General features: G+C 36.0%; 1 protein-coding gene across 1 annotated transcript; it reads left to right on the top strand.

Moving 5' to 3' along the window:
- Nucleotides 1–604: 604 nt before the first annotated feature.
- LOC134811366 (acidic leucine-rich nuclear phosphoprotein 32 family member A-like) lies at nucleotides 605–5,880 on the top strand (the record flags this gene model as incomplete). The annotated part of the gene is given in 6 exon segments (XM_063818159.1): nucleotides 605–840; nucleotides 1,101–1,172; nucleotides 1,174–1,221; nucleotides 1,369–1,490; nucleotides 5,050–5,158; nucleotides 5,303–5,880. Coding segments are annotated over 6 exon segments (743 nt in total), but the record flags the coding sequence as incomplete, so codon positions are not given.
- Nucleotides 5,881–23,472: the final 17,592 nt, after the last annotated feature.

Below are 23,472 nucleotides of genomic sequence, written 5' to 3'. Positions count from 1 at the left end.
CAGGGAAAAAGGAGCTTTTTTCTAGATAACTGTAGAGCCAGCACGCTAACAGGACTAACAGATAATACTCTGCAGGTAAAGGAGCTGTTTCTAGATAACTGTAGAGCCAGCACGCTAACAGGACTAACAGATAATACTCCTGCAGTAAAGGAGTTGTTTCTAGATAACTGTAGAGCCAGCACGCTAACAGGACTAACAGATAATACTCTGCAGGTAAAGGAGCTGTTTCTAGACAACTGTAGAGGCCAGCACGCTAACAGGACTAACAGATAATACTCTGCAGGTAAAGGAGCTGTTTCTAGATACTGTAGAGCCAGCACGCTAACAGGACTAACAGATAATACTCTGCAGGTAAAGGAGTTGTTTCTAGATAACTGTAGAGCCAGCACGCTAACAGGACTAACAGATAATACTCTGCAGGTAAAGGAGTTGTTTCTAGATAACTGTAGAGCCAGCACGCTAACAGGACTAACAGATAATACTCTGCAGGTAAAGGAGTTGTTTCTAGATAACTGTAGAGCCAGCACGCTAACAGGACTAACAGATAATACTCTGCAGGTAAAGGAGCTGTTTCTAGATAACTGTAGAGCCAGCACGCTAACAGGACTAACAGATAATACTCTGCAGGTAAAGGAGTTGTTTCTAGATAACTGTAGAGCCAGCACGCTAACAGGACTAACAGATAATACTCTGCAGGTAAAGGAGTTGTTTCTAGATAACTGTAGAGCCAGCACGCTAACAGGACTAACAGATAAATACGAGGAGTTAGAGGTTCTCAGCATGATCAACATAGGTCTCACTTCTCTTAAAGGATTCCCTGCTTACCCCAAACTAAGATCGGTAGGTAGTAGGGGAACGTTTAATTATAATAGAAATTAGAACGCAGAATATTATATGTTATACGACCATAGTGAGTTAATTAAGCCAACAATAAACATTGACAGTGCTAAAATAGTTAACCTGGAATTAACTTTGGAGATCTAACCTACCTATGTTGAAATCGCCAAATAATAAAATATTGCCCGGACACCGGTGTGCTAACTGTTATTTTATTGTTGTCTCTGAAAGTACCAGTTTGATATATCTCACTGATATTACAGTTGGAGGTTAGTGATAATAAGTTGTCGGGGGATCTGGAGTATTTGAAGAGTTGCCCAAACCTCACCTCCCTCAAGAATCTGTAATAATAGGATTAAAGATGTTGCTACGCTGGAACCACTGGTTTGTTTATCTTTACACTGCTACTAGGGTTAACTTTTTAACAAATGCTGGTGGTGTTTTATCTCGGTTACCTTTGTTTGAGTTGTGATTCAGAGCTATCCATTTTATAAAATTGGTTGTACAATTTAATGTAATAAAATCTTTCAGAAATTGCTGAGTAATCTGTCAAGTTTGGATTTGATCGAATGTCCGATTGCTGAAGTTGAAAAATATCGAGATAAAGTATTTTCAGCGATTCCACAACTTACCTTCCTTGATGGAATTGACAGGTATTAAAACTTTACTTAACACATTTAAATTTCTTCAAATAATTAATAAGGTCTTAACAATGTTAGGTTATGTTTTTACAAATGTTGTGGCGTGATTGTAGCAAAAATAAAAGAAAAGATAATAACATTATTTTTTCTGACCTGTTAAAGGATAATTGTAAAGGACAAATTGCGTTGCATTCCCTTTTGAGGACTATTTTTGTATGAAATTAAGCATTATTTTAGTAAACCATTGCTTTACATTTTGGGGAAACATCTCCTGGTGTGGACAATATTGTGACAATATCGTGGCAATATCGTGACTTTGAGAGCACGTTTCCTTGATTTGTGTATGCGATTTGTATGCGATTTCACCCCTGTATGCGATTTGTGTTCCGGGGTATTTGGAACAGGTTTAGGGTTTTAAATAGTTAGTACCTGTCCCAAACCATCATAAAAATCAAGTTTCGACCTCCCAACCCACTCAGGCCACTCCCAGGGGCCACGCCCATCCCAAAATAGCTGAAATCCTGGTAAAATCAAGATTGAAAATCTTTACCCCCCGTATGCGATTTATGTTCCGGGGTAGGTGGCCCATGTTTTAGTATAAAAATGGGTACTGCCTATCCCAAACCATCATAAAAACCAAGTTTCGACCTCTCAAACCACTCAGGCCACTCCCAGGGGCCACGCCCATCCCAAAATAGCTGAAATCCAGGTCAAATCCCATACAAATCCAGACTGAGAATCTTTACCCCCGTATGCGATTTATGTTCCGGGGTAGGTGGGCCATGTTTTAGTATAAAAATGGGTACTGACTATCCCAAACCATCATAAAAACCAAGTTTCGACCTCTCAAACCACTCAGGCCACTCCCAGGGGCCACGCCCATCCCAAAATAGCTGAAATCCAGGTCAAATCCCATACAAATCCAGACTGAGAATCTTTACCCCCGTATGCGATTTATGTTCCGGGGTAGGTGGCCCATGTTTTAGTATAAAATGGGTACTGCCTATCCCAAACCATCATAAAAATCAAGTTTCGACCTCCCAACCCACTCAGGCCACTCCCAGGGGCCACGCCCATCCCAAAATAGCTGAAATCCTGGTAAAATCAAGATTGAAAATCTTTACCCCCGTATGCGATTTATGTTCCGGGGTAGGTGGCCCATGTTTTAGTATAAAAATGGGTACTGCCTATCCCAAACCATCATATCATTGGGATAGGTAGTACCCATTTTTATTCTAAAACATGGGCCACCTACCCCGGAACATAAATCGCATACGGGGGTAAAGATTCTCAGTCTGAATTTGTTTAGGATTTCAGCTGGATTTCAGCTATTTTGGGATGGGCGTGGCCCCTGGAAGTGGCCTGAGTGGTCTGAGAGGTCGAAACTTGGTTTTTATGATGGTTTGGGATAGGTAGTACCCATTTTTATACTAAAACATGGGCCACCTACCCCGGAACATAAATCGCATACGGGGGTAAAGATTCTCAGTCTGAATTTGTATGGGATTTCAGCTAGATTTCAGCTATTTTGGGATGGGCGTGGCTCCTGGGAGTGGCCTGAGTGGTTTGAGAGGTCGAAACTTGGTTTTTATGATGGTTTGGGATAGGTTGTACCCATTTTTATACCAAAATATGGGCCACCTACCCCGGAACATAAATTGCATACGGGGGTAAAGATTTTAAAGTCAGGATTTTAGCTGGATTTCAGTAATTTTGGGATGGGCGTGGCTCCTGGGAGTGGCCTGAGTGGGTTGAGAGGTCGAAACTTGATTTTTATGATGGTTTGGGATAGGCAGTACCCATTTTTATACTAGAACATGAGCCACCTACCCCGGAACATAAATCGCATACGGGGGTAAAGATTCTCAGTCTGAATTTGTTTAGGATTTCAGCTGGATTTCAGCTATTTTGGGATGGGCGTGGCTCCTGGGAGTGGCCTGAGTGGTTTGAGAGGTCGAAACTTAGTCTTTATGATGGTTTGGGATAGGTAGTACCCATTTTTATTCTAAAACATGGGCCACCTACCCCGGAACATAAATCGCATACGGGGGTAAAGATTCTCAGTCTGAATTTGTATGGGATTTGACCAGGATTTCAGCTATTTTGTGATGGGCGTGGCCCCTGGGAGTGGCCTGAGTGGTTTGAGAGGTCGAAACTTGGTTTTTATGATGGTTTGGGATAGGTAGTACCCATTTTTATAGTAAAACATGGGCCACCTACCCTGGAACATAAATCGCATACGGGGGTAAAGATTTTAAAGTCAGGATTTTAGCTGGATTTCAGTAATTTTGGGATGGGCGTGGCTCCTGGGAGTGGCCTGAGTGGGTTGAGAGGTCGAAACTTGATTTTTATGATGGTTTGGGATAGGCAGTACCCATTTTTATACTAGAACATGGGCCACCTACCCCGGAACATAAATCGCATACGGGGGTAAAGATTCTCAGTCTGAATTTGTTAGGATTTCAGCTGGATTTCAGCTATTTTGGGATGGGCGTGGCTCCTGGGAGTGGCCTGAGTGGTTTGAGAGGTCGAAACTTGGTTTTTATGATGGTTTGGGATAGGTTGTACCCATTTTTATACTAGAACATGGGCCACCTACCCCGGAACATAAATCGCATACGGGGGTAAAGATTCTCAGTCTGAATTTGTATGGGATTTGACCAGGATTTCAGCTATTTTGTGATGGGCGTGGCCCCTGGGAGTGGCCTGAGTGGTTTGAGAGGTTGAAACTTCGTTTTTATGATGGTTTGGGATAGGCAGTACCCATTTTTATACTAAAACATGGGCCACCTACCCCGGAACATAAATCGCATACGGGGGTAAAGATTCTCAGTCTGAATTTGTATGGGATTTCAGCTGGATTTCAGCTATTTTGGGATGGGCGTGGCTCCTGGGAGTGGCCTGAGTGGTTTGAGAGTGGTTTATACTAAAACATGGGCCACCTACCCCGGAACATAAATCGCATACGGGGGTAAAGATTCTTAGTCTTGATTTTTATGTATGGGATTTGACCTGGATTTCAGCTATTTTGGGTTATGTGTGGCCCCTGGGAGTGGCCTGAGTGGGTTGAGAGAACAAAACTTGGTTTTTATGATGGTTTGGGATAGGTACTAGCTATTCAACCACTAAAACATCTGTCCACTACCCCGGAACACAAATCACATACAGGGCCGAGTAAAGATTTTTGACTTGAATTATAGCTTTTCTGGGGTCGGTGCAGCCCTTGGATGTGGTTCCAAGTTGGGTTCAAGGTGTTATTTAGTTATTCATATCATAGTGTCTATAAATATACGAGCAGTTTATTTTGACTTTTGAAGGGTTACCGTCATAAATTCTACAAATATAATTATTTTAACGTACGTGCGGCGCGCAAATCGCATACAAAATCGCATACACATTTCAGGGAAACGTCTTCTGGTGACTTTAGAAAAGGTCTACTCAAAATTGATTTTTTAATTTTCGCGCCATTTTAGCGCGCAAGTTTTACCCGCGCTCGATCATTTTTGTTTACAATTTTGCCTGTTTTGCTCCTATCCGAATGTTGGGTCAATAAACCTAAATAATGAAATAGGGAGGGTACTGCAGAGCCTGATTCAGATGAAGACTTCGAGTTAGATGAGGGAGAGGACGATGATTTAGATAGCGAGGAGGAGGAGGAGGAGGAGGAGGAGGAGGAGGAGGTAAGCGATTATCAAGTTTATATTCATGTGCTTTTGTCAACTCTTTGTAAAATCATATTTAAATCTAATTCAGGTTATTCCTGTGTCTCATATTAATTAATCTTACATTGTCAACTACGCGCTGAAAGGGATTGCTGATTTCAGGATGACGATAAAGAAGGAGAAGATGGAGAAGAACAAAATGTATCTGATAACGAGGAGGCAGTAGTAGAGGTTCCTGACGACGAATCACAACCAGCTGCAAAGCGAGCTAAAATAGACCCTGACATTAAGAATGTATCAGATGATGTAGAGCTGTGATAGTGAGCCGACCAGAACTCGTAGTCTGTCTGAGTGCGCAATTTCGTGTTATTTGTGAAACTTACCAGTTATTTTATTGTTTAATATATATGATCTGGATACTACTGTATTAAATACAGTTATCTGAAGTCATCAGATTAAAGGAGAGCCATTTCTGCTGTTAGGCAGAGTTATTGAAAAAATATGCTCCTAAAAGTGGCAATTTCTACTTTTAAGTAACCGGTACCAATGTGGTAAAATTCTTTGAGTTGGACCGTTAATATGACCATATCTGATATTTAATATATCTTTATAAGAATTCTTCGTGATAATTGCATACCTATTATATAATGGATTGAATGAAATTTGAAAGTTTTTTCATACATACAATTTTTATGACGCCACAAATTCAGTGAAGTCCTATGACCCACAAATATTTTGACTATATTATATATTTAAGGCAATGAGAGTGAGACACAGGTTTGGATATGTTGACTATGTGATGACATTAAATTTCAGATATTTACAAAATACATAATATTGGCTTTGTGACGAAAGTGGTGAATACAGACTTTTTCTTTGTTATCACCAAAAAAATGTTAGAGTTTACAGATAATGGAATAGCTAAATATTATCTTAGGCGTATGAGACCAAATTGAGGTACTGGAAATCGAAATCGGGGACAAAATGGAAAAATCGTATTGTCCTTTTCTCTGTCCCATTTTCATATTTTGAAGATGAAATTTCACAGTTTAGATTGAATTTCTCTCCGGTAACCAATAAGTCAGTTTAAACTGTAAATGGTATATGACACGATCGAGGTGCTGGAAGTTGTATTTTCAAATGTCTGTCCCATTTTCAAACATGAAATTTTCTGAACACAAATTTGACAGATTGGACGAACTTTTTGCCAAGAAACCAATTGATCAGTTAATTGCTGATGTTATGATACCAAATTGAGGTACTGGAAGTCAAAATCCCGAATAAAACTGCAAAATCATACTGTCCCAATCTTTGCCTCATTTTCAGTTTTTGAAGATGAAATTTCCAGGACCAAAAGTTTACAGTTTTTACTGAATTTCTCACCTGCAACCAATTAGTAAGTCAACTATAGATGGCATATGACACGATTGAGGTGCTGGAAGTTTGATATCGGTCGGAGGAAGCCCACAGCAGAAAGCTTAAGAAAACGAAAAGTTGTATTTTCGAATGTCTGTCCCATTTTTAAATATGAAATTTTCTGAACACAAATTTGACAGATTAGATGACATTTTTGCCCACAAACCAATTAGTCAGTTAATTGATGATGGTATGAAACCAAATTGGGGTACTGGAAGTCAAAATCCCGTATAAAATTGTAAAATCATATATTCCAAATCTCTGTCCCATTTTCAGTTTTTGAAGATGAAATTTCCAGGACCGAAATTTTACAGTTTTTACTGAATTTCTCATCTGCAACCAATTAGTAAGTCAACTATAGATGGCATATGACACGATTGAGGTGCTGGAAGTTTGATATCGGTCAGAGGAAGCCCACAGCAGAAAGCTTAAGAAAACGAAAAGTTGTATTTTCAAAAGTCTGTCCCATTTTCAAATATGAAATTTTCTGAACACAAATTTGACAGATTACATGACATTTTTGCCCACAAACCAATTAGTCAGTTAATTGATGATGTTATGAAACCAAATTGGGGTACTGGAAGTCAAAATCCCGAATAAAATTGTAAAATCATATATTCCAAATCTCTGTCCCATTTTCAGTTTTTGAAGATGAAATTTCCAGGACCGAAAGTTTACAGTTTTTACTGAATTTCTTACCTGCAACCAATTAGTAAGTCAACTATAGATGGCATATGACACGATTGAGGTGCTGGAAGTTTGATATCGGTCGGAGGAAGCCCACAGCAGAAAGCTTAAGAAAACGAAAAGTTGTATTTTAAAAAGTCTGTCCCATTTTCAAATATGACATTTTCTGAACACAAATTTGACAGATTAGATGACATTTTTGCCCACAAACCAATTATTCAGTTAATTGATGATGGTATGAAACCAAATTGGGGTACTGGAAGTCAAAATCCCGTATAAAATTGTAAAATCATATATTCCAAATCTCTGTCCCATTTTCAGTTTTTGAAGGTGAAATTTCCAGGACCGAAATTTTACAGTTTTTACTGAATTTCTCACCTGCAACCAATTAGTAAGTCAACTATAGATGGCATATGACACGATTGAGGTGCTGGAAGTTTGATATCGGTCGGAGGAAGCCCACAGCAGAAAGCTTAAGAAAACGAAAAGTTGTATTTTCAAAAGTCTGTCCCATTTTCAAATATGAAATTTTCTGAACACAAATTTGACAGATTAGATGACATTTTTGCCCACAAACCAATTAGTCAGTTAATTGATGATGTTATGAAACCAAATTGGGGTACTGGAAGTCAAAATCCCGAATAAAATTGTAAAATCATATATTCCAAATCTCTGTCCCATTTTCAGTTTTTGAAGATGAAATTTCCAGGACCGAAAGTTTACAGTTTTTACTGAATTTCTTACCTGCAACCAATTAGTAAGTCAACTATAGATGGCATATGACACGATTGAGGTGCTGGAAGTTTGATATCGGTCGGAGGAAGCCCACAGCAGAAAGCTTAAGAAAACGAAAAGTTGTATTTTAAAAAGTCTGTCCCATTTTCAAATATGACATTTTCTGAACACAAATTTGACAGATTAGATGACATTTTTGCCCACAAACCAATTATTCAGTTAATTGATGATGGTATGAAACCAAATTGGGGTACTGGAAGTCAAAATCCCGTATAAAATTGTAAAATCATATATTCCAAATCTCTGTCCCATTTTCAGTTTTTGAAGGTGAAATTTCCAGGACCGAAATTTTACAGTTTTTACTGAATTTCTCACCTGCAACCAATTAGTAAGTCAACTATAGATGGCATATGACACGATTGAGGTGCTGGAAGTTTGATATCGGTCGGAGGAAGCCCACAGCAGAAAGCTTAAGAAAACGAAAAGTTGTATTTTCAAAAGTCTGTCCCATTTTCAAATATGAAATTTTCTGAACACAAATTTGACAGATTAGATGACATTTTTGCCCACAAACCAATTAGTCAGTTAATTGATGATGTTATGAAACCAAATTGGGGTACTGGAAGTCAAAATCCCGAATAAAATTGTAAAATCATATATTCCAAATCTCTGTCCCATTTTCAGTTTTTGAAGATGAAATTTCCAGGACCGAAATTTTACAGTTTTTACTGAATTTCTCATCTGCAACCAATTAGTAAGTCAACTATAGATGGCATATGACACGATTGAGGTGCTGGAAGTTTGATATCGGTCAGAGGAAGCCCACAGCAGAAAGCTTAAGAAAACGAAAAGTTGTATTTTCAAAAGTCTGTCCCATTTTCAAATATGAAATTTTCTGAACACAAATTTGACAGATTACATGACATTTTTGCCCACAAACCAATTAGTCAGTTAATTGATGATGTTATGAAACCAAATTGGGGTACTGGAAGTCAAAATCCCGAATAAAATTGTAAAATCATATATTCCAAATCTCTGTCCCATTTTCAGTTTTTGAAGATGAAATTTCCAGGACCGAAAGTTTACAGTTTTTACTGAATTTCTTACCTGCAACCAATTAGTAAGTCAACTATAGATGGCATATGACACGATTGAGGTGCTGGAAGTTTGATATCGGTCGGAGGAAGCCCACAGCAGAAAGCTTAAGAAAACGAAAAGTTGTATTTTAAAAAGTCTGTCCCATTTTCAAATATGACATTTTCTGAACACAAATTTGACAGATTAGATGACATTTTTGCCCACAAACCAATTATTCAGTTAATTGATGATGGTATGAAACCAAATTGGGGTACTGGAAGTCAAAATCCCGTATAAAATTGTAAAATCATATATTCCAAATCTCTGTCCCATTTTCAGTTTTTGAAGGTGAAATTTCCAGGACCGAAATTTTACAGTTTTTACTGAATTTCTCACCTGCAACCAATTAGTAAGTCAACTATAGATGGCATATGACACGATTGAGGTGCTGGAAGTTTGATATCGGTCGGAGGAAGCCCACAGCAGAAAGCTTAAGAAAACGAAAAGTTGTATTTTCAAAAGTCTGTCCCATTTTCAAATATGAAATTTTCTGAACACAAATTTGACAGATTACATGACATTTTTGCCCACAAACCAATTAGTCAGTTAATTGATGATGTTATGAAACCAAATTGGGGTACTGGAAGTCAAAATCCCGAATAAAATTGTAAAATCATATATTCCAAATCTCTGTCCCATTTTCAGTTTTTGAAGATGAAATTTCCAGGACCGAAAGTTTACAGTTTTTACTGAATTTCTTACCTGCAACCAATTAGTAAGTCAACTATAGATGGCATATGACACGATTGAGGTGCTGGAAGTTTGATATCGGTCGGAGGAAGCCCACAGCAGAAAGCTTAAGAAAACGAAAAGTTGTATTTTAAAAAGTCTGTCCCATTTTCAAATATGACATTTTCTGAACACAAATTTGACAGATTAGATGACATTTTTGCCCACAAACCAATTATTCAGTTAATTGATGATGGTATGAAACCAAATTGGGGTACTGGAAGTCAAAATCCCGTATAAAATTGTAAAATCATATATTCCAAATCTCTGTCCCATTTTCAGTTTTTGAAGGTGAAATTTCCAGGACCGAAATTTTACAGTTTTTACTGAATTTCTCACCTGCAACCAATTAGTAAGTCAACTATAGATGGCATATGACACGATTGAGGTGCTGGAAGTTTGATATCGGTCGGAGGAAGCCCACAGCAGAAAGCTTAAGAAAACGAAAAGTTGTATTTTCAAAAGTCTGTCCCATTTTCAAATATGAAATTTTCTTAACACAAATTTGACAGATTAGATGACATTTTTGCCCACAAACCAATTAGTCAGTTAATTGATGATGTTATGAAACCAAATTGGGGTACTGGAAGTCAAAATCCCGAATAAAATTGTAAAATCATATATTCCAAATCTCTGTCCCATTTTCAGTTTTTGAAGATGAAATTTCCAGGACCGAAATATTACAGTTTTTACTGAATTTCTTACCTGCAACCAATTAGTAAGTCAACTATAGATGGCATATGACACGATTGAGGTGCTGGAAGTTTGATATCGGTCGGAGGAAGCCCACAGCAGAAAGCTTAAGAAAACGAAAAGTTGTATTTTCAAAAGTCTGTCCCATTTTCAAATATGAAATTTTCTGAACACAAATTTGACAGATTAGATGACATTTTTGCCCACAAACCAATTATTCAGTTAATTGATGATGGTATGAAACCAAATTGGGGTACTGGAAGTCAAAATCCCGTATAAAATTGTAAAATCATATATTCCAAATCTCTGTCCCATTTTCAGTTTTTGAAGGTGAAATTTCCAGGACCGAAATTTTACAGTTTTTACTGAATTTCTCACCTGCAACCAATTAGTAAGTCAACTATAGATGGCATATGACACGATTGAGGTGCTGGAAGTTTGATATCGGTCGGAGGAAGCCCACAGCAGAAAGCTTAAGATTACGAAAAGTTGTATTTTCAAAAGTCTGTCCCATTTTCAAATATGAAATTTTCTGAACACAAATTTGACAGATTAGATGACATTTTTGCCCACAAACCAATTAGTCAGTTAATTGATGATGTTATGAAACCAAATTGGGGTACTGGAAGTCAAAATCCCGAATAAAATTGTAAAATCATATATTCCAAATCTCTGTCCCATTTTCAGTTTTTGAAGAAGAAATTTCCAGGACCGAAATATTACAGTTTTTACTGAATTTCTTACCTGCAACCAATTAGTAAGTCAACTATAGATGGCATATGACACGATTGAGGTGCTGGAAGTTTGATATCGGTCGGAGGAAGCCCACAGCAGAAAGCTTAAGAAAACGAAAAGTTGTATTTTCAAAAGTCTGTCCCATTTTCAAATATGAAATTTTCTGAACACAAATTTGACAGATTAGATGACATTTTTGCCCACAAACCAATTATTCAGTTAATTGATGATGGTATGAAACCAAATTGGGGTACTGGAAGTCAAAATCCCGTATAAAATTTTAAAATCATATATTCCAAATCTCTGTCCCATTTTCAGTTTTTGAAGGTGAAATTTCCAGGACCGAAATTTTACAGTTTTTACTGAATTTCTCACCTGCAACCAATTAGTAAGTCAACTATAGATGGCATATGACACGATTGAGGTGCTGGAAGTTTGATATCGGTCGGAGGAAGCCCACAGCAGAAAGCTTAAGATTACGAAAAGTTGTATTTTCAAAAGTCTGTCCCATTTTCAAATATGAAATTTTCTGAACACAAATTTGACAGATTAGATGACATTTTTGCCCACAAACCAATTAGTCAGTTGGGGTACTTGAAGTCAAAATCCTGTATAAAATTGTAAAATCATATATTCCAAATCTCTGTCCCATTTTCAGTTTTTGAAGATGAAATTACCAGGACCGAAATTTTACAGTTTTTACTCAATTTCTCACCTGCAACCAATTAGTAAGTCAACTATAGATGGAATATGACACGATTAAGATGCTGGAAATTTGATATCGGTCGGAGGAAGCCCACAGCAGAAAGCTTAAGAAAACGAAAAGTTGTATTTTCAAAAGTCTGTCCCATTTTTAAATATGAAATTTTCTGAACACAAATTTGACAGATTAGATTAAATTTTTGCCCACAAACCAATTAGTCAGTTAATTGATGATGGCATGAAGCCAAATTGGGGTACTGGAAGTAAAAATCCCGAATAAAATTGTAAAATCATATATTCCAAATCTCTGTCCCATTTTCAGTTTTTGAAGATGAAATTTCCAGGACCGAAATTTTACAGTTTTTACTGAATTTCTCACCTGCAACCAATTAGTAAGTCAACTATAGATGGCATATGACACGATTGAGGTGCTGGAAGTTTGATATCGGTCGGAGGAAGCCCACAGCAGAAAGCTTAAGATTACGAAAAGTTGTATTTTCAAAAGTCTGTCCCATTTTCAAATATGAAATTTTCTGAACACAAATTTGACAGATTAGATGACATTTTTGCCCACAAACCAATTAGTCAGTTAATTGATGATGGTATGAAACCAAATTGGGGTACTTGAAGTCAAAATCCTGTATAAAATTGTAAAATCATATATTCCAAATCTCTGTCCCATTTTCAGTTTTTGAAGATGAAATTTCCAGGACCGAAATTTTACAGTTTTTACTCAATTTCTCACCTGCAACCAATTAGTAAGTCAACTATAGATGGAATATGACACGATTAAGATGCTGGAAGTTTGATATCGGTCGGAGGAAGCCCACAGCAGAAAGCTTAAGAAAACGAAAAGTTGTATTTTCAAAAGTCTGTCCCATTTTTAAATATGAAATTTTCTGAACACAAATTTGACAGATTAGATTAAATTTTTGCCCACAAACCAATTAGTCAGTTAATTGATGATGGCATGAAGCCAAATTGGGGTACTGGAAGTCAAAATCCCGAATAAAATTGTAAAATCATATATTCCAAATCTCTGTCCCATTTTCAGTTTTTGAAGATGAAATTTCCAGGACCGAAATTTTACAGTTTTTACTGAATTTCTCACCTGCAACCAATTAGTAAGTCAACTATAGATGGCATATGACACGATTGAGGTGCTGGAAGTTTGATATCGGTCGGAGGAAGCCCACAGCAGAAAGCTTAAGAAAACGAAAAGTTGTATTTTCAAAAGTCTGTCCCATTTTCAAATATGAAATTTTCTGAACACAAATTTGACAGATTAGATGACATTTTTGCCCACAAACCAATTAGTCAGTTAATTGATGATGGTATGAAACCAAATTGGGGTACTGGAAGTCAAAATCCCGTATAAAATTGTAAAATCATATATTCCAAATCTCTGTCCCATTTTCAGTTTTTGAAGGTGAAATTTCCAGGACCGAAATTTTACAGTTTTTACTGAATTTCTCACCTGCAACCAATTAGTAAGTCAACTATAGATGGCATATGACACGATTGAGGTGCTGGAAGTTTGATATCGGTCGGAGGAAGCCCACAGCAGAAAGCTTAAGATTACGAAAAGTTGTATTTTCAAAAGTCTGTCCCATTTTCAAATATGAAATTTTCTGAACACAAATTTGACAGATTAGATGACATTTTTGCCCACAAACCAATTAGTCAGTTAATTGATGATGGTATGAAACCAAATTGGGGTACTTGAAGTCAAAATCCTGTATAAAATTGTAAAATCATATATTCCAAATCTCTGTCCCATTTTCAGTTTTTGAAGATGAAATTTCCAGGACCGAAATTTTACAGTTTTTACTCAATTTCTCACCTGCAACCAATTAGTAAGTCAACTATAGATGGAATATGACACGATTAAGATGCTGGAAGTTTGATATCGGTCGGAGGAAGCCCACAGCAGAAAGCTTAAGATTACGAAAAGTTGTATTTTCAAAAGTCTGTCCCATTTTTAAATATGAAATTTTCTGAACACAAATTTGACAGATTAGATGAAATTTTTGCCCACAAACCAATTAGTCAGTTAATTGATGATGGTATGAAACCAAATTGGGGTTATACTGGAAGTCAAAATCCCGAATAAAATTGTAAAATCATATATTCCAAATCTCTGTCCCATTTTCAGTTTTTGAAGATGAAATTTCCAGGACCGAAATTTTACAGTTTTTACTGAATTTCTCACCTGCAACCAATTAGTAAGTCAACTATAGATGGAATATGACACGATTAAGATGCTGGAAGTTTGATATCGGTCGGAGGAAGCCCACAGCAGAAAGCTTAAGAAAACGAAAAGTTGTATTTTCAAAAGTCTGTCCCATTTTTAAATATGAAATTTTCTGAACACAAATTTGACAGATTAGATTAAATTTTTGCCCACAAACCAATTAGTCAGTTAATTGATGATGGCATGAAGCCAAATTGGGGTACTGGAAGTAAAAATCCCGAATAAAATTGTAAAATCATATATTCCAAATCTCTGTCCCATTTTCAGTTTTTGAAGATGAAATTTCCAGGACCGAAATTTTACAGTTTTTACTGAATTTCTCACCTGCAACCAATTAGTAAGTCAACTATAGATGGCATATGACACGATTGAGGTGCTGGAAGTTTGATATCGGTCGGAGGAAGCCCACAGCAGAAAGCTTAAGATTACGAAAAGTTGTATTTTCAAAAGTCTGTCCCATTTTCAAATATGAAATTTTCTGAACACAAATTTGACAGATTAGATGACATTTTTGCCCACAAACCAATTAGTCAGTTAATTGATGATGGTATGAAACCAAATTGGGGTACTTGAAGTCAAAATCCTGTATAAAATTGTAAAATCATATATTCCAAATCTCTGTCCCATTTTCAGTTTTTGAAGATGAAATTTCCAGGACCGAAATTTTACAGTTTTTACTCAATTTCTCACCTGCAACCAATTAGTAAGTCAACTATAGATGGAATATGACACGATTAAGATGCTGGAAGTTTGATATCGGTCGGAGGAAGCCCACAGCAGAAAGCTTAAGAAAACGAAAAGTTGTATTTTCAAAAGTCTGTCCCATTTTTAAATATGAAATTTTCTGAACACAAATTTGACAGATTAGATTAAATTTTTGCCCACAAACCAATTAGTCAGTTAATTGATGATGGCATGAAGCCAAATTGGGGTACTGGAAGTCAAAATCCCGAATAAAATTGTAAAATCATATATTCCAAATCTCTGTCCCATTTTCAGTTTTTGAAGATGAAATTTCCAGGACCGAAATTTTACAGTTTTTACTGAATTTCTCACCTGCAACCAATTAGTAAGTCAACTATAGATGGCATATGACACGATTGAGGTGCTGGAAGTTTGATATCGGTCGGAGGAAGCCCACAGCAGAAAGCTTAAGAAAACGAAAAGTTGTATTTTCAAAAGTCTGTCCCATTTTCAAATATGAAATTTTCTGAACACAAATTTGACAGATTAGATGACATTTTTGCCCACAAACCAATTAGTCAGTTAATTGATGATGGTATGAAACCAAATTGGGGTACTGGAAGTCAAAATCCCGTATAAAATTGTAAAATCATATATTCCAAATCTCTGTCCCATTTTCAGTTTTTGAAGGTGAAATTTCCAGGACCGAAATTTTACAGTTTTTACTGAATTTCTCACCTGCAACCAATTAGTAAGTCAACTATAGATGGCATATGACACGATTGAGGTGCTGGAAGTTTGATATCGGTCGGAGGAAGCCCACAGCAGAAAGCTTAAGATTACGAAAAGTTGTATTTTCAAAAGTCTGTCCCATTTTCAAATATGAAATTTTCTGAACACAAATTTGACAGATTAGATGACATTTTTGCCCACAAACCAATTAGTCAGTTAATTGATGATGGTATGAAACCAAATTGGGGTACTTGAAGTCAAAATCCTGTATAAAATTGTAAAATCATATATTCCAAATCTCTGTCCCATTTTCAGTTTTTGAAGATGAAATTTCCAGGACCGAAATTTTACAGTTTTTACTCAATTTCTCACCTGCAACCAATTAGTAAGTCAACTATAGATGGAATATGACACGATTAAGATGCTGGAAGTTTGATATCGGTCGGAGGAAGCCCACAGCAGAAAGCTTAAGATTACGAAAAGTTGTATTTTCAAAAGTCTGTCCCATTTTTAAATATGAAATTTTCTGAACACAAATTTGACAGATTAGATGAAATTTTTGCCCACAAACCAATTAGTCAGTTAATTGATGATGGTATGAAACCAAATTGGGGTTATACTGGAAGTCAAAATCCCGAATAAAATTGTAAAATCATATATTCCAAATCTCTGTCCCATTTTCAGTTTTTGAAGATGAAATTTCCAGGACCGAAATTTTACAGTTTTTACTGAATTTCTCACCTGCAACCAATTAGTAAGTCAACTATAGATGGAATATGACACGATTAAGATGCTGGAAGTTTGATATCGGTCGGAGGAAGCCCACAGCAGAAAGCTTAAGAAAACGAAAAGTTGTATTTTCAAAAGTCTGTCCCATTTTTAAATATGAAATTTTCTTAACACAAATTTGACAGATTAGATAACATTTTTGCCCACAAACCAATTAGTCAGTTAATTGATGATGGTATGAAACCAAATTGGGGTACTGGAAGTCAAAATCCCGAATAAAATTGTAAAATCATATATTCCAAATCTCTGTCCCATTTTCAGTTTTTGAAGATGAAATTTCCAGGACCGAAATTTTACAGTTTTTACTGAATTTCTCACCTGCAACCAATTAGTAAGTCAACTATAGATGGCATATGACACGATTGAGGTGCTGGAAGTTTGATATCGGTCGGAGGAAGCCCACAGCAGAAAGCTTAAGAAAACGAAAAGTTGTATTTTCAAAAGTCTGTCCCATTTTCAAATATGAAATTTTCTGAACACAAATTTGACAGATTAGATGACATTTTTGCCCACAAACCAATTAGTCAGTTAATTGATGATGGTATGAAACCAAATTGGGGTTATACTGGAAGTCAAAATCCCGAATAAAATTGTAAAATCATATATTCCAAATCTCTGTCCCATTTTCAGTTTTTGAAGATGAAATTTCCAGGACCGAAATTTTACAGTTTTTACTGAATTTCTCACCTGCAACCAATTAGTAAGTCAACTATAGATGGCATATGACACGATTGAGCTGCTGGAAGTTTAATATCGGTCGGAGGAAGCCCACAGCAGAAAGCTTAAGAAAACGAAATGTTGTATTTTCAAAAGTCTGTCCCATTTTCAAATATGAAATTTTCTGAACACAAATTTGACAGATTGGATGACATTTTTGCCCACAAACCAATTAGTCAGTTAATTGATGATGGTATGAAACCAAATTGGGGTTATACTGGAAGTCAAAATCCCGAATAAAATTGTAAAATCATATATTCCAAATCTCTGTCCCATTTTCAGTTTTTGAAGATGAAATTTCCAGGACCGAAATTTTACAGTTTTTACTGAATTTCTCACCTGCAACCAATTAGTAAGTCAACTATAGATGGAATATGACACGATTAAGATGCTGGAAGTTTGCTATCGGTCGGAGGAAGCCCACAGCAGAAAGCTTAAGAATACGAAAAGTTGTATTTTCAAAAGTCTGTCCCATTTTTAAATATGAAATTTTCTGAACACAAATTTGACAGATTAGATGAAATTTTTGCCCACAAACCAATTAGTCAGTTAATTGATGATGGCATGAAGCCAAATTGGGGTACTGGAAGTCAAAATCCCGAATAAAATTGTAAAATCATATATTCCAAATCTCTGTCCCATTTTCAGTTTTTGAAGATGAAATTTCCAGGACCGAAATTTTACAGTTTTTACTGAATTTCTCACCTGCAACCAATTAGTAAGTCAACTATAGATGGAATATGACACGATTAAGATGCTGGAAATTTGATATCGGTCGGAGGAAGCCCACAGCAGAAAGCTTAAGAAAACGAAAAGTTGTATTTTCAAAAGTCTGTCCCATTTTAAATATGAAATTTTCTTAACACAAATTTGACAGATTAGATAACATTTTTGCCCACAAACCAATTAGTCAGTTAATTGATGATGGTATGAAACCAAATTGGGGTACTGGAAGTCAAAATCCCGAATAAAATTGTAAAATCATATATTCCAAATCTCTGTCCCATTTTCAGTTTTTGAAGATGAAATTTCCAGGACCGAAATTTTACAGTTTTTACTGAATTTCTCACCTGCAACCAATTAGTAAGTCAACTATAGATGGCATATGACACGATTGAGGTGCTGGAAGTTTGATATCGGTCGGAGGAAGCCCACAGCAGAAAGCTTAAGAAAACGAAAAGTTGTATTTTCAAAAGTCTGTCCCATTTTCAAATATGAAATTTTCTGAACACAAATTTGACAGATTAGATGACATTTTTGCCCACAAACCAATTAGTCAGTTAATTGATGATGGTATGAAACCAAATTGGGGTTATACTGGAAGTCAAAATCCCGAATAAAATTGTAAAATCATATATTCCAAATCTCTGTCCCATTTTCAGTTTTTGAAGATGAAATTTCCAGGACCGAAATTTTACAGTTTTTACTGAATTTCTCACCTGCAACCAATTAGTAAGTCAACTATAGATGGCATATGACACGATTGAGCTGCTGGAAGTTTAATATCGGTCGGAGGAAGCCCACAGCAGAAAGCTTAAGAAAACGAAAAGTTGTATTTTCAAAAGTCTGTCCCATTTTCAAATATGAAATTTTCTGAACACAAATTTGACAGATTGGATGACATTTTTGCCCACAAACCAATTAGTCAGTTAATTGATGATGGTATGAAACCAAATTGGGGTTATACTGGAAGTCAAAATCCCGAATAAAATTGTAAAATCATATATTCCAAATCTCTGTCCCATTTTCAGTTTTTGAAGATGAAATTTCCAGGACCGAAATTTTACAGTTTTTACTGAATTTCTCACCTGCAACCAATTAGTAAGTCAACTATAGATGGCATATCACACGATTGAGGTGCTGGAAGTTTTATATCGGTCGGAGGAAGCCCACAGCAGAAAGCTTAAGAAAACGAAAAGTTGTATTTTCAAAAGTCTGTCCCATTTTCAAATATGAAATTTTCTGAACACAAATTTGACAGATTAGATGACATTTTTGCCCACAAACCAATTAGTCAGTTAATTGATGATGGTATGAAACCAAATTGGGGTACTGGAAGTCAAAATCCCGAATAAAATTGTAAAATCATATATTCCAAATCTCTGTCCCATTTTCAGTTTTTGAAGATGAAATTTCCAGGACCGAAATTTTACAGTTTTTACTGAATTTCTCACCTGCAACCAATTAGTAAGTCAACTATAGATGGCATATGACACGATTGAGCTGCTGGAAGTTTATATCGGTCGGAGGAAGCCCACAGCAGAAAGCTTAAGAAAACGAAAAGTTGTATTTTCAAAAGTCTGTCCCATTTTCAAATATGAAATTTTCTGAACACAAATTTGACAGATTAGATGACATTTTTGCCCACAAACCAATTAGTCAGTTAATTGATGATGGTATGAAACCAAATTGGGGTTACTGGAAGTCAAAATCCCGAATAAAATTGTAAAATCATATATTCCAAATCTCTGTCCCATTTTCAGTTTTTGAAGATGAAATTTCCAGGACCGAAATGTTACAGTTTTTACTGAATTTCTCACCTGCAACCAATTAGTAAGTCAACTATAGATGGCATATGACACGATTGAGGTGCTGGAAGTTTGATATCGGTCGGAGGAAGCCCACAGCAGAAAGCTTAAGAAAACGAAAAGTTGTATTTTCAAAAGTCTGTCCCATTTTCAAATTTGAAATTTTCTGAACACAAATTTGACAGATTAGATGACATTTTTGCCCACAAACCAATTAGTCAGTTAATTGATGATGGTATGAAACCAAATTGGGGTACTGGAAGTCAAAATCCCGAATAAAATTGTAAAATCATATATTCCAAATCTCTGTCCCATTTTCAGTTTTTGAAGATGAAATTTCCAGGACCGAAATGTTACAGTTTTTACTGAATTTCTCACCTGCAACCAATTAGTAAGTCAACTATAGATGGCATATGACACGATTGAGGTGCTGGAAGTTTGATATCGGTCGGAGGAAGCCCACAGCAGAAAGCTTAAGAAAACGAAAAGTTGTATTTTCAAAAGTCTGTCCCATTTTCAAATATGAAATTTTCTGAACACAAATTTGACAGATTAGATGACATTTTTGCCCACAAACCAATTAGTCAGTTAATTGATGATGGTATGAAACCAAATTGGGGTACTGGAAGTCAAAATCCCGAATAAAATTGTAAAATCATATATTCCAAATCTCTGTCCCATTTTCAGTTTTTGAAGATGAAATTTCCAGGACCGAAATGTTACAGTTTTTACTGAATTTCTCACCTGCAACCAATTAGTAAGTCAACTATAGATGGCATATGACACGATTGAGGTGCTGGAAGTTTGATATCGGTCGGAGGAAGCCCACAGCAGAAAGCTTAAGAAAACGAAAAGTTGTATTTTCAAAAGTCTGTCCCATTTTCAAATATGAAATTTTCTGAACACAAATTTGACAGATTAGATGACATTTTTGCCCACAAACCAATTAGTCAGTTAATTGATGATGGTATGAAACCAAATTGGGGTACTGGAAGTCAAAATCCCGAATAAAATTGTAAAATCATATATTCCAAATCTCTGTCCCATTTTCAGTTTTTGAAGATGAAATTTCCAGGACCGAAATTTTACAGTTTTTACTGAATTTCTCACCTGCAACCACTTTGTAAGTCAACTATAGACGGCATATGACACGATTGAGGTGCTGGAAGTATGATATCGGTCGGAGGAAGCCCACAGCAGAAAGCTTAAGAAAACGAAAAGTTGTATTTTCAAAAGTCTGTCCCATTTTCAAATGTGAAATTTTCTGAACACAAATTTGACAGATTAGATGACATTTTTGCCCACAAACCAATTAGTCAGTTAATTGATGATGGTATGAAACCAAATTGGGGTACTGGAAGTCAAAATCCCGAATAAAATTGTAAAATCATATATTCCAAATCTCTGTCCCATTTTCAGTTTTTGAAGATGAAATTTCCAGGACCGAAATTTTACAGTTTTTACTGAATTTCTCACCTGCAACCAATTAGTAAGTCAACTATAGATGGCATATGACACGATTGAGGTGCTGGAAGTTTGATATCGGTCGGAGGAAGCCCACAGCAGAAAGCTTAAGAAAACGAAAAGTTGTATTTTCAAAAGTCTGTCCCATTTTCAAATGTGAAATTTTCTGAACACAAATTTGACAGATTAGATGACATTTTTGCCCACAAACCAATTAGTCAGTTAATTGATGATGGTATGAAACCAAATTGGGGTACTGGAAGTCAAAATCCCGAATAAAATTGTAAAATCATATATTCCAAATCTCTGTCCCATTTTCAGTTTTTGAAGATGAAATTTCCAGGACCGAAATTTTACAGTTTTTACTGAATTTCTCACCTGCAACCAATTAGTAAGTCAACTATAGATGGCATATGACACGATTGAGGTGCTGGAAGTTTGATATCGGTCGGAGGAAGCCCACAGCAGAAAGCTTAAGAAAACGAAAAGTTGTATTTTCAAAAGTCTGTCCCATTTTCAAATATGAAATTTTCTGAACACAAATTTGACAGATTAGATGACATTTTTGCCCACAAACCAATTAGTCAGTTAATTGATGATGGTATGAAACCAAATTGGGGTACTGGAAGTCAAAATCCCGAATAAAATTGTAAAATCATATATTTCAAATCTCTGTCCCATTTTCAGTTTTTGAAGATGAAATTTCCAGGACCGAAATTTTACAGTTTTTACTGAATTTCTCACCTGCAACCAATTAGTAAGTTAACTATAGATGGCATATGACACGATTGAGGTGCTGGAAGTTTGATATCGGTCGGAGGAAGCCCACAGCAGAAAGCTTAAGAAAACGAAAAGTTGTATTTTCAAAAGTCTGTCCCATTTTCAAATATGAAATTTTCTGAACACAAATTTGACAGATTAGATGACATTTTTGCCCACAAACCAATTAGTCAGTTAATTGATGATGGTATTAAACCAAATTGGGGTACTGGAAGTCAAAATCCGAATAAAATTGTAAAATCATATATTCCAAATCTCTGTCCCATTTTCAGTTTTTGAAGATGAAATTTCCAGGACCTGAAATTTTACAGTTTTTACTGAATTTCTCACCTGCAACCAATTAGTAAGTCAACTATAGATGGCATATGACACGATTGAGGTGCTGGAAGTTTGATATCGGTCGGAGGAAGCCCACAGCAGAAAGCTTAAGAAAACGAAAAGTTGTATTTTCAAAAGTCTGTCCCATTTTCAAATATGAAATTTTCTGAACACAAATTCGACAGATTAAATGACATTTTTGCCCACAGACCAATTAGTCAGTTAATTGATGATGGTATGAAACCAAATTGGGGTACTGGAAGTCAAAATCCCGAATAAAATTGTAAAATCATATATTCCAAATCTCTGTCCCATTTTCAGTTTTTGAAGATGAAATTTCCAGGACCGAAATTTTACAGTTTTTACTGAATTTCTCACCTGCAACCAATAAGTAAGTCAACTATAGATGGCATATGACACGATTGAGGTGCTGGATGTTTGATATCGGTCGGAGGAAGCCCACAGCAGAAAGCTTAAGAAAACGAAAAGTTGTATTTCCAAAAGTCTGTCCCATTTTCAAATATGAAGTTAACCTGGGCGCTCCATTTAACGAAAAAAGTTGTCAAATATGTAGGTAATGGTCATATGTACCCATCCTATCAACTGGACACTCGAAAATTTTGTCAAACACAGCAGCAAGGGGTCCATATTTACTCCGTCACATGTTTCAGTTTATAGTGTGACTAAGTAACAATTTCCGTGCCGGATGTATTTAGACGATATCTTATCACCTGATTAGGATATTATTATGTGACAAAGTTTGCCTAGAGGATGAAACGATTATTCTAACCATCAAGGGTTTAAATAATTTCATAGTGTGACAAAGTCAAATACACCGTGCCTTTTAATAGAGCCACTAATATTTACCAATATCCTCAAACTCAAATGAACGTATATCCTTGATCATTTTAAAACCTCTGTCCGTATTCTGTTATTAAGCTGGTAACAATAGAACAGTCAACTTCTGGACACTGTCTTCTACATCATTTAAGATGTTTTTTCTGAATTGCAGAAAATTGTCTTTATTCCTTATTTGATTTGACATGAGCAAGTGTTGACGAAAAATTAGTAAGAATTCATTTCTACGATTCTTCCTGTTCACATCAGATTCTTGCTCTCCGGTTACAATCTTTCTGCACATTGTTGGAACAATTTTGATTTGATTTAGATAAAGAGGGAATATCAAAAGAAGTCGTCAGCGTCCTCCAGGAAGCAGCAAGACTTAGAGGTGT

Source organism: Bolinopsis microptera, chromosome 2 (assembly GCF_026151205.1).
Source record: "Bolinopsis microptera isolate Bmic1 chromosome 2, MBARI_Bmic_1.0, whole genome shotgun sequence".
NCBI lineage: Eukaryota > Metazoa > Ctenophora > Tentaculata > Lobata > Bolinopsidae > Bolinopsis > Bolinopsis microptera.
This window is presented reverse-complemented; position numbering and strand designations above follow the sequence as displayed.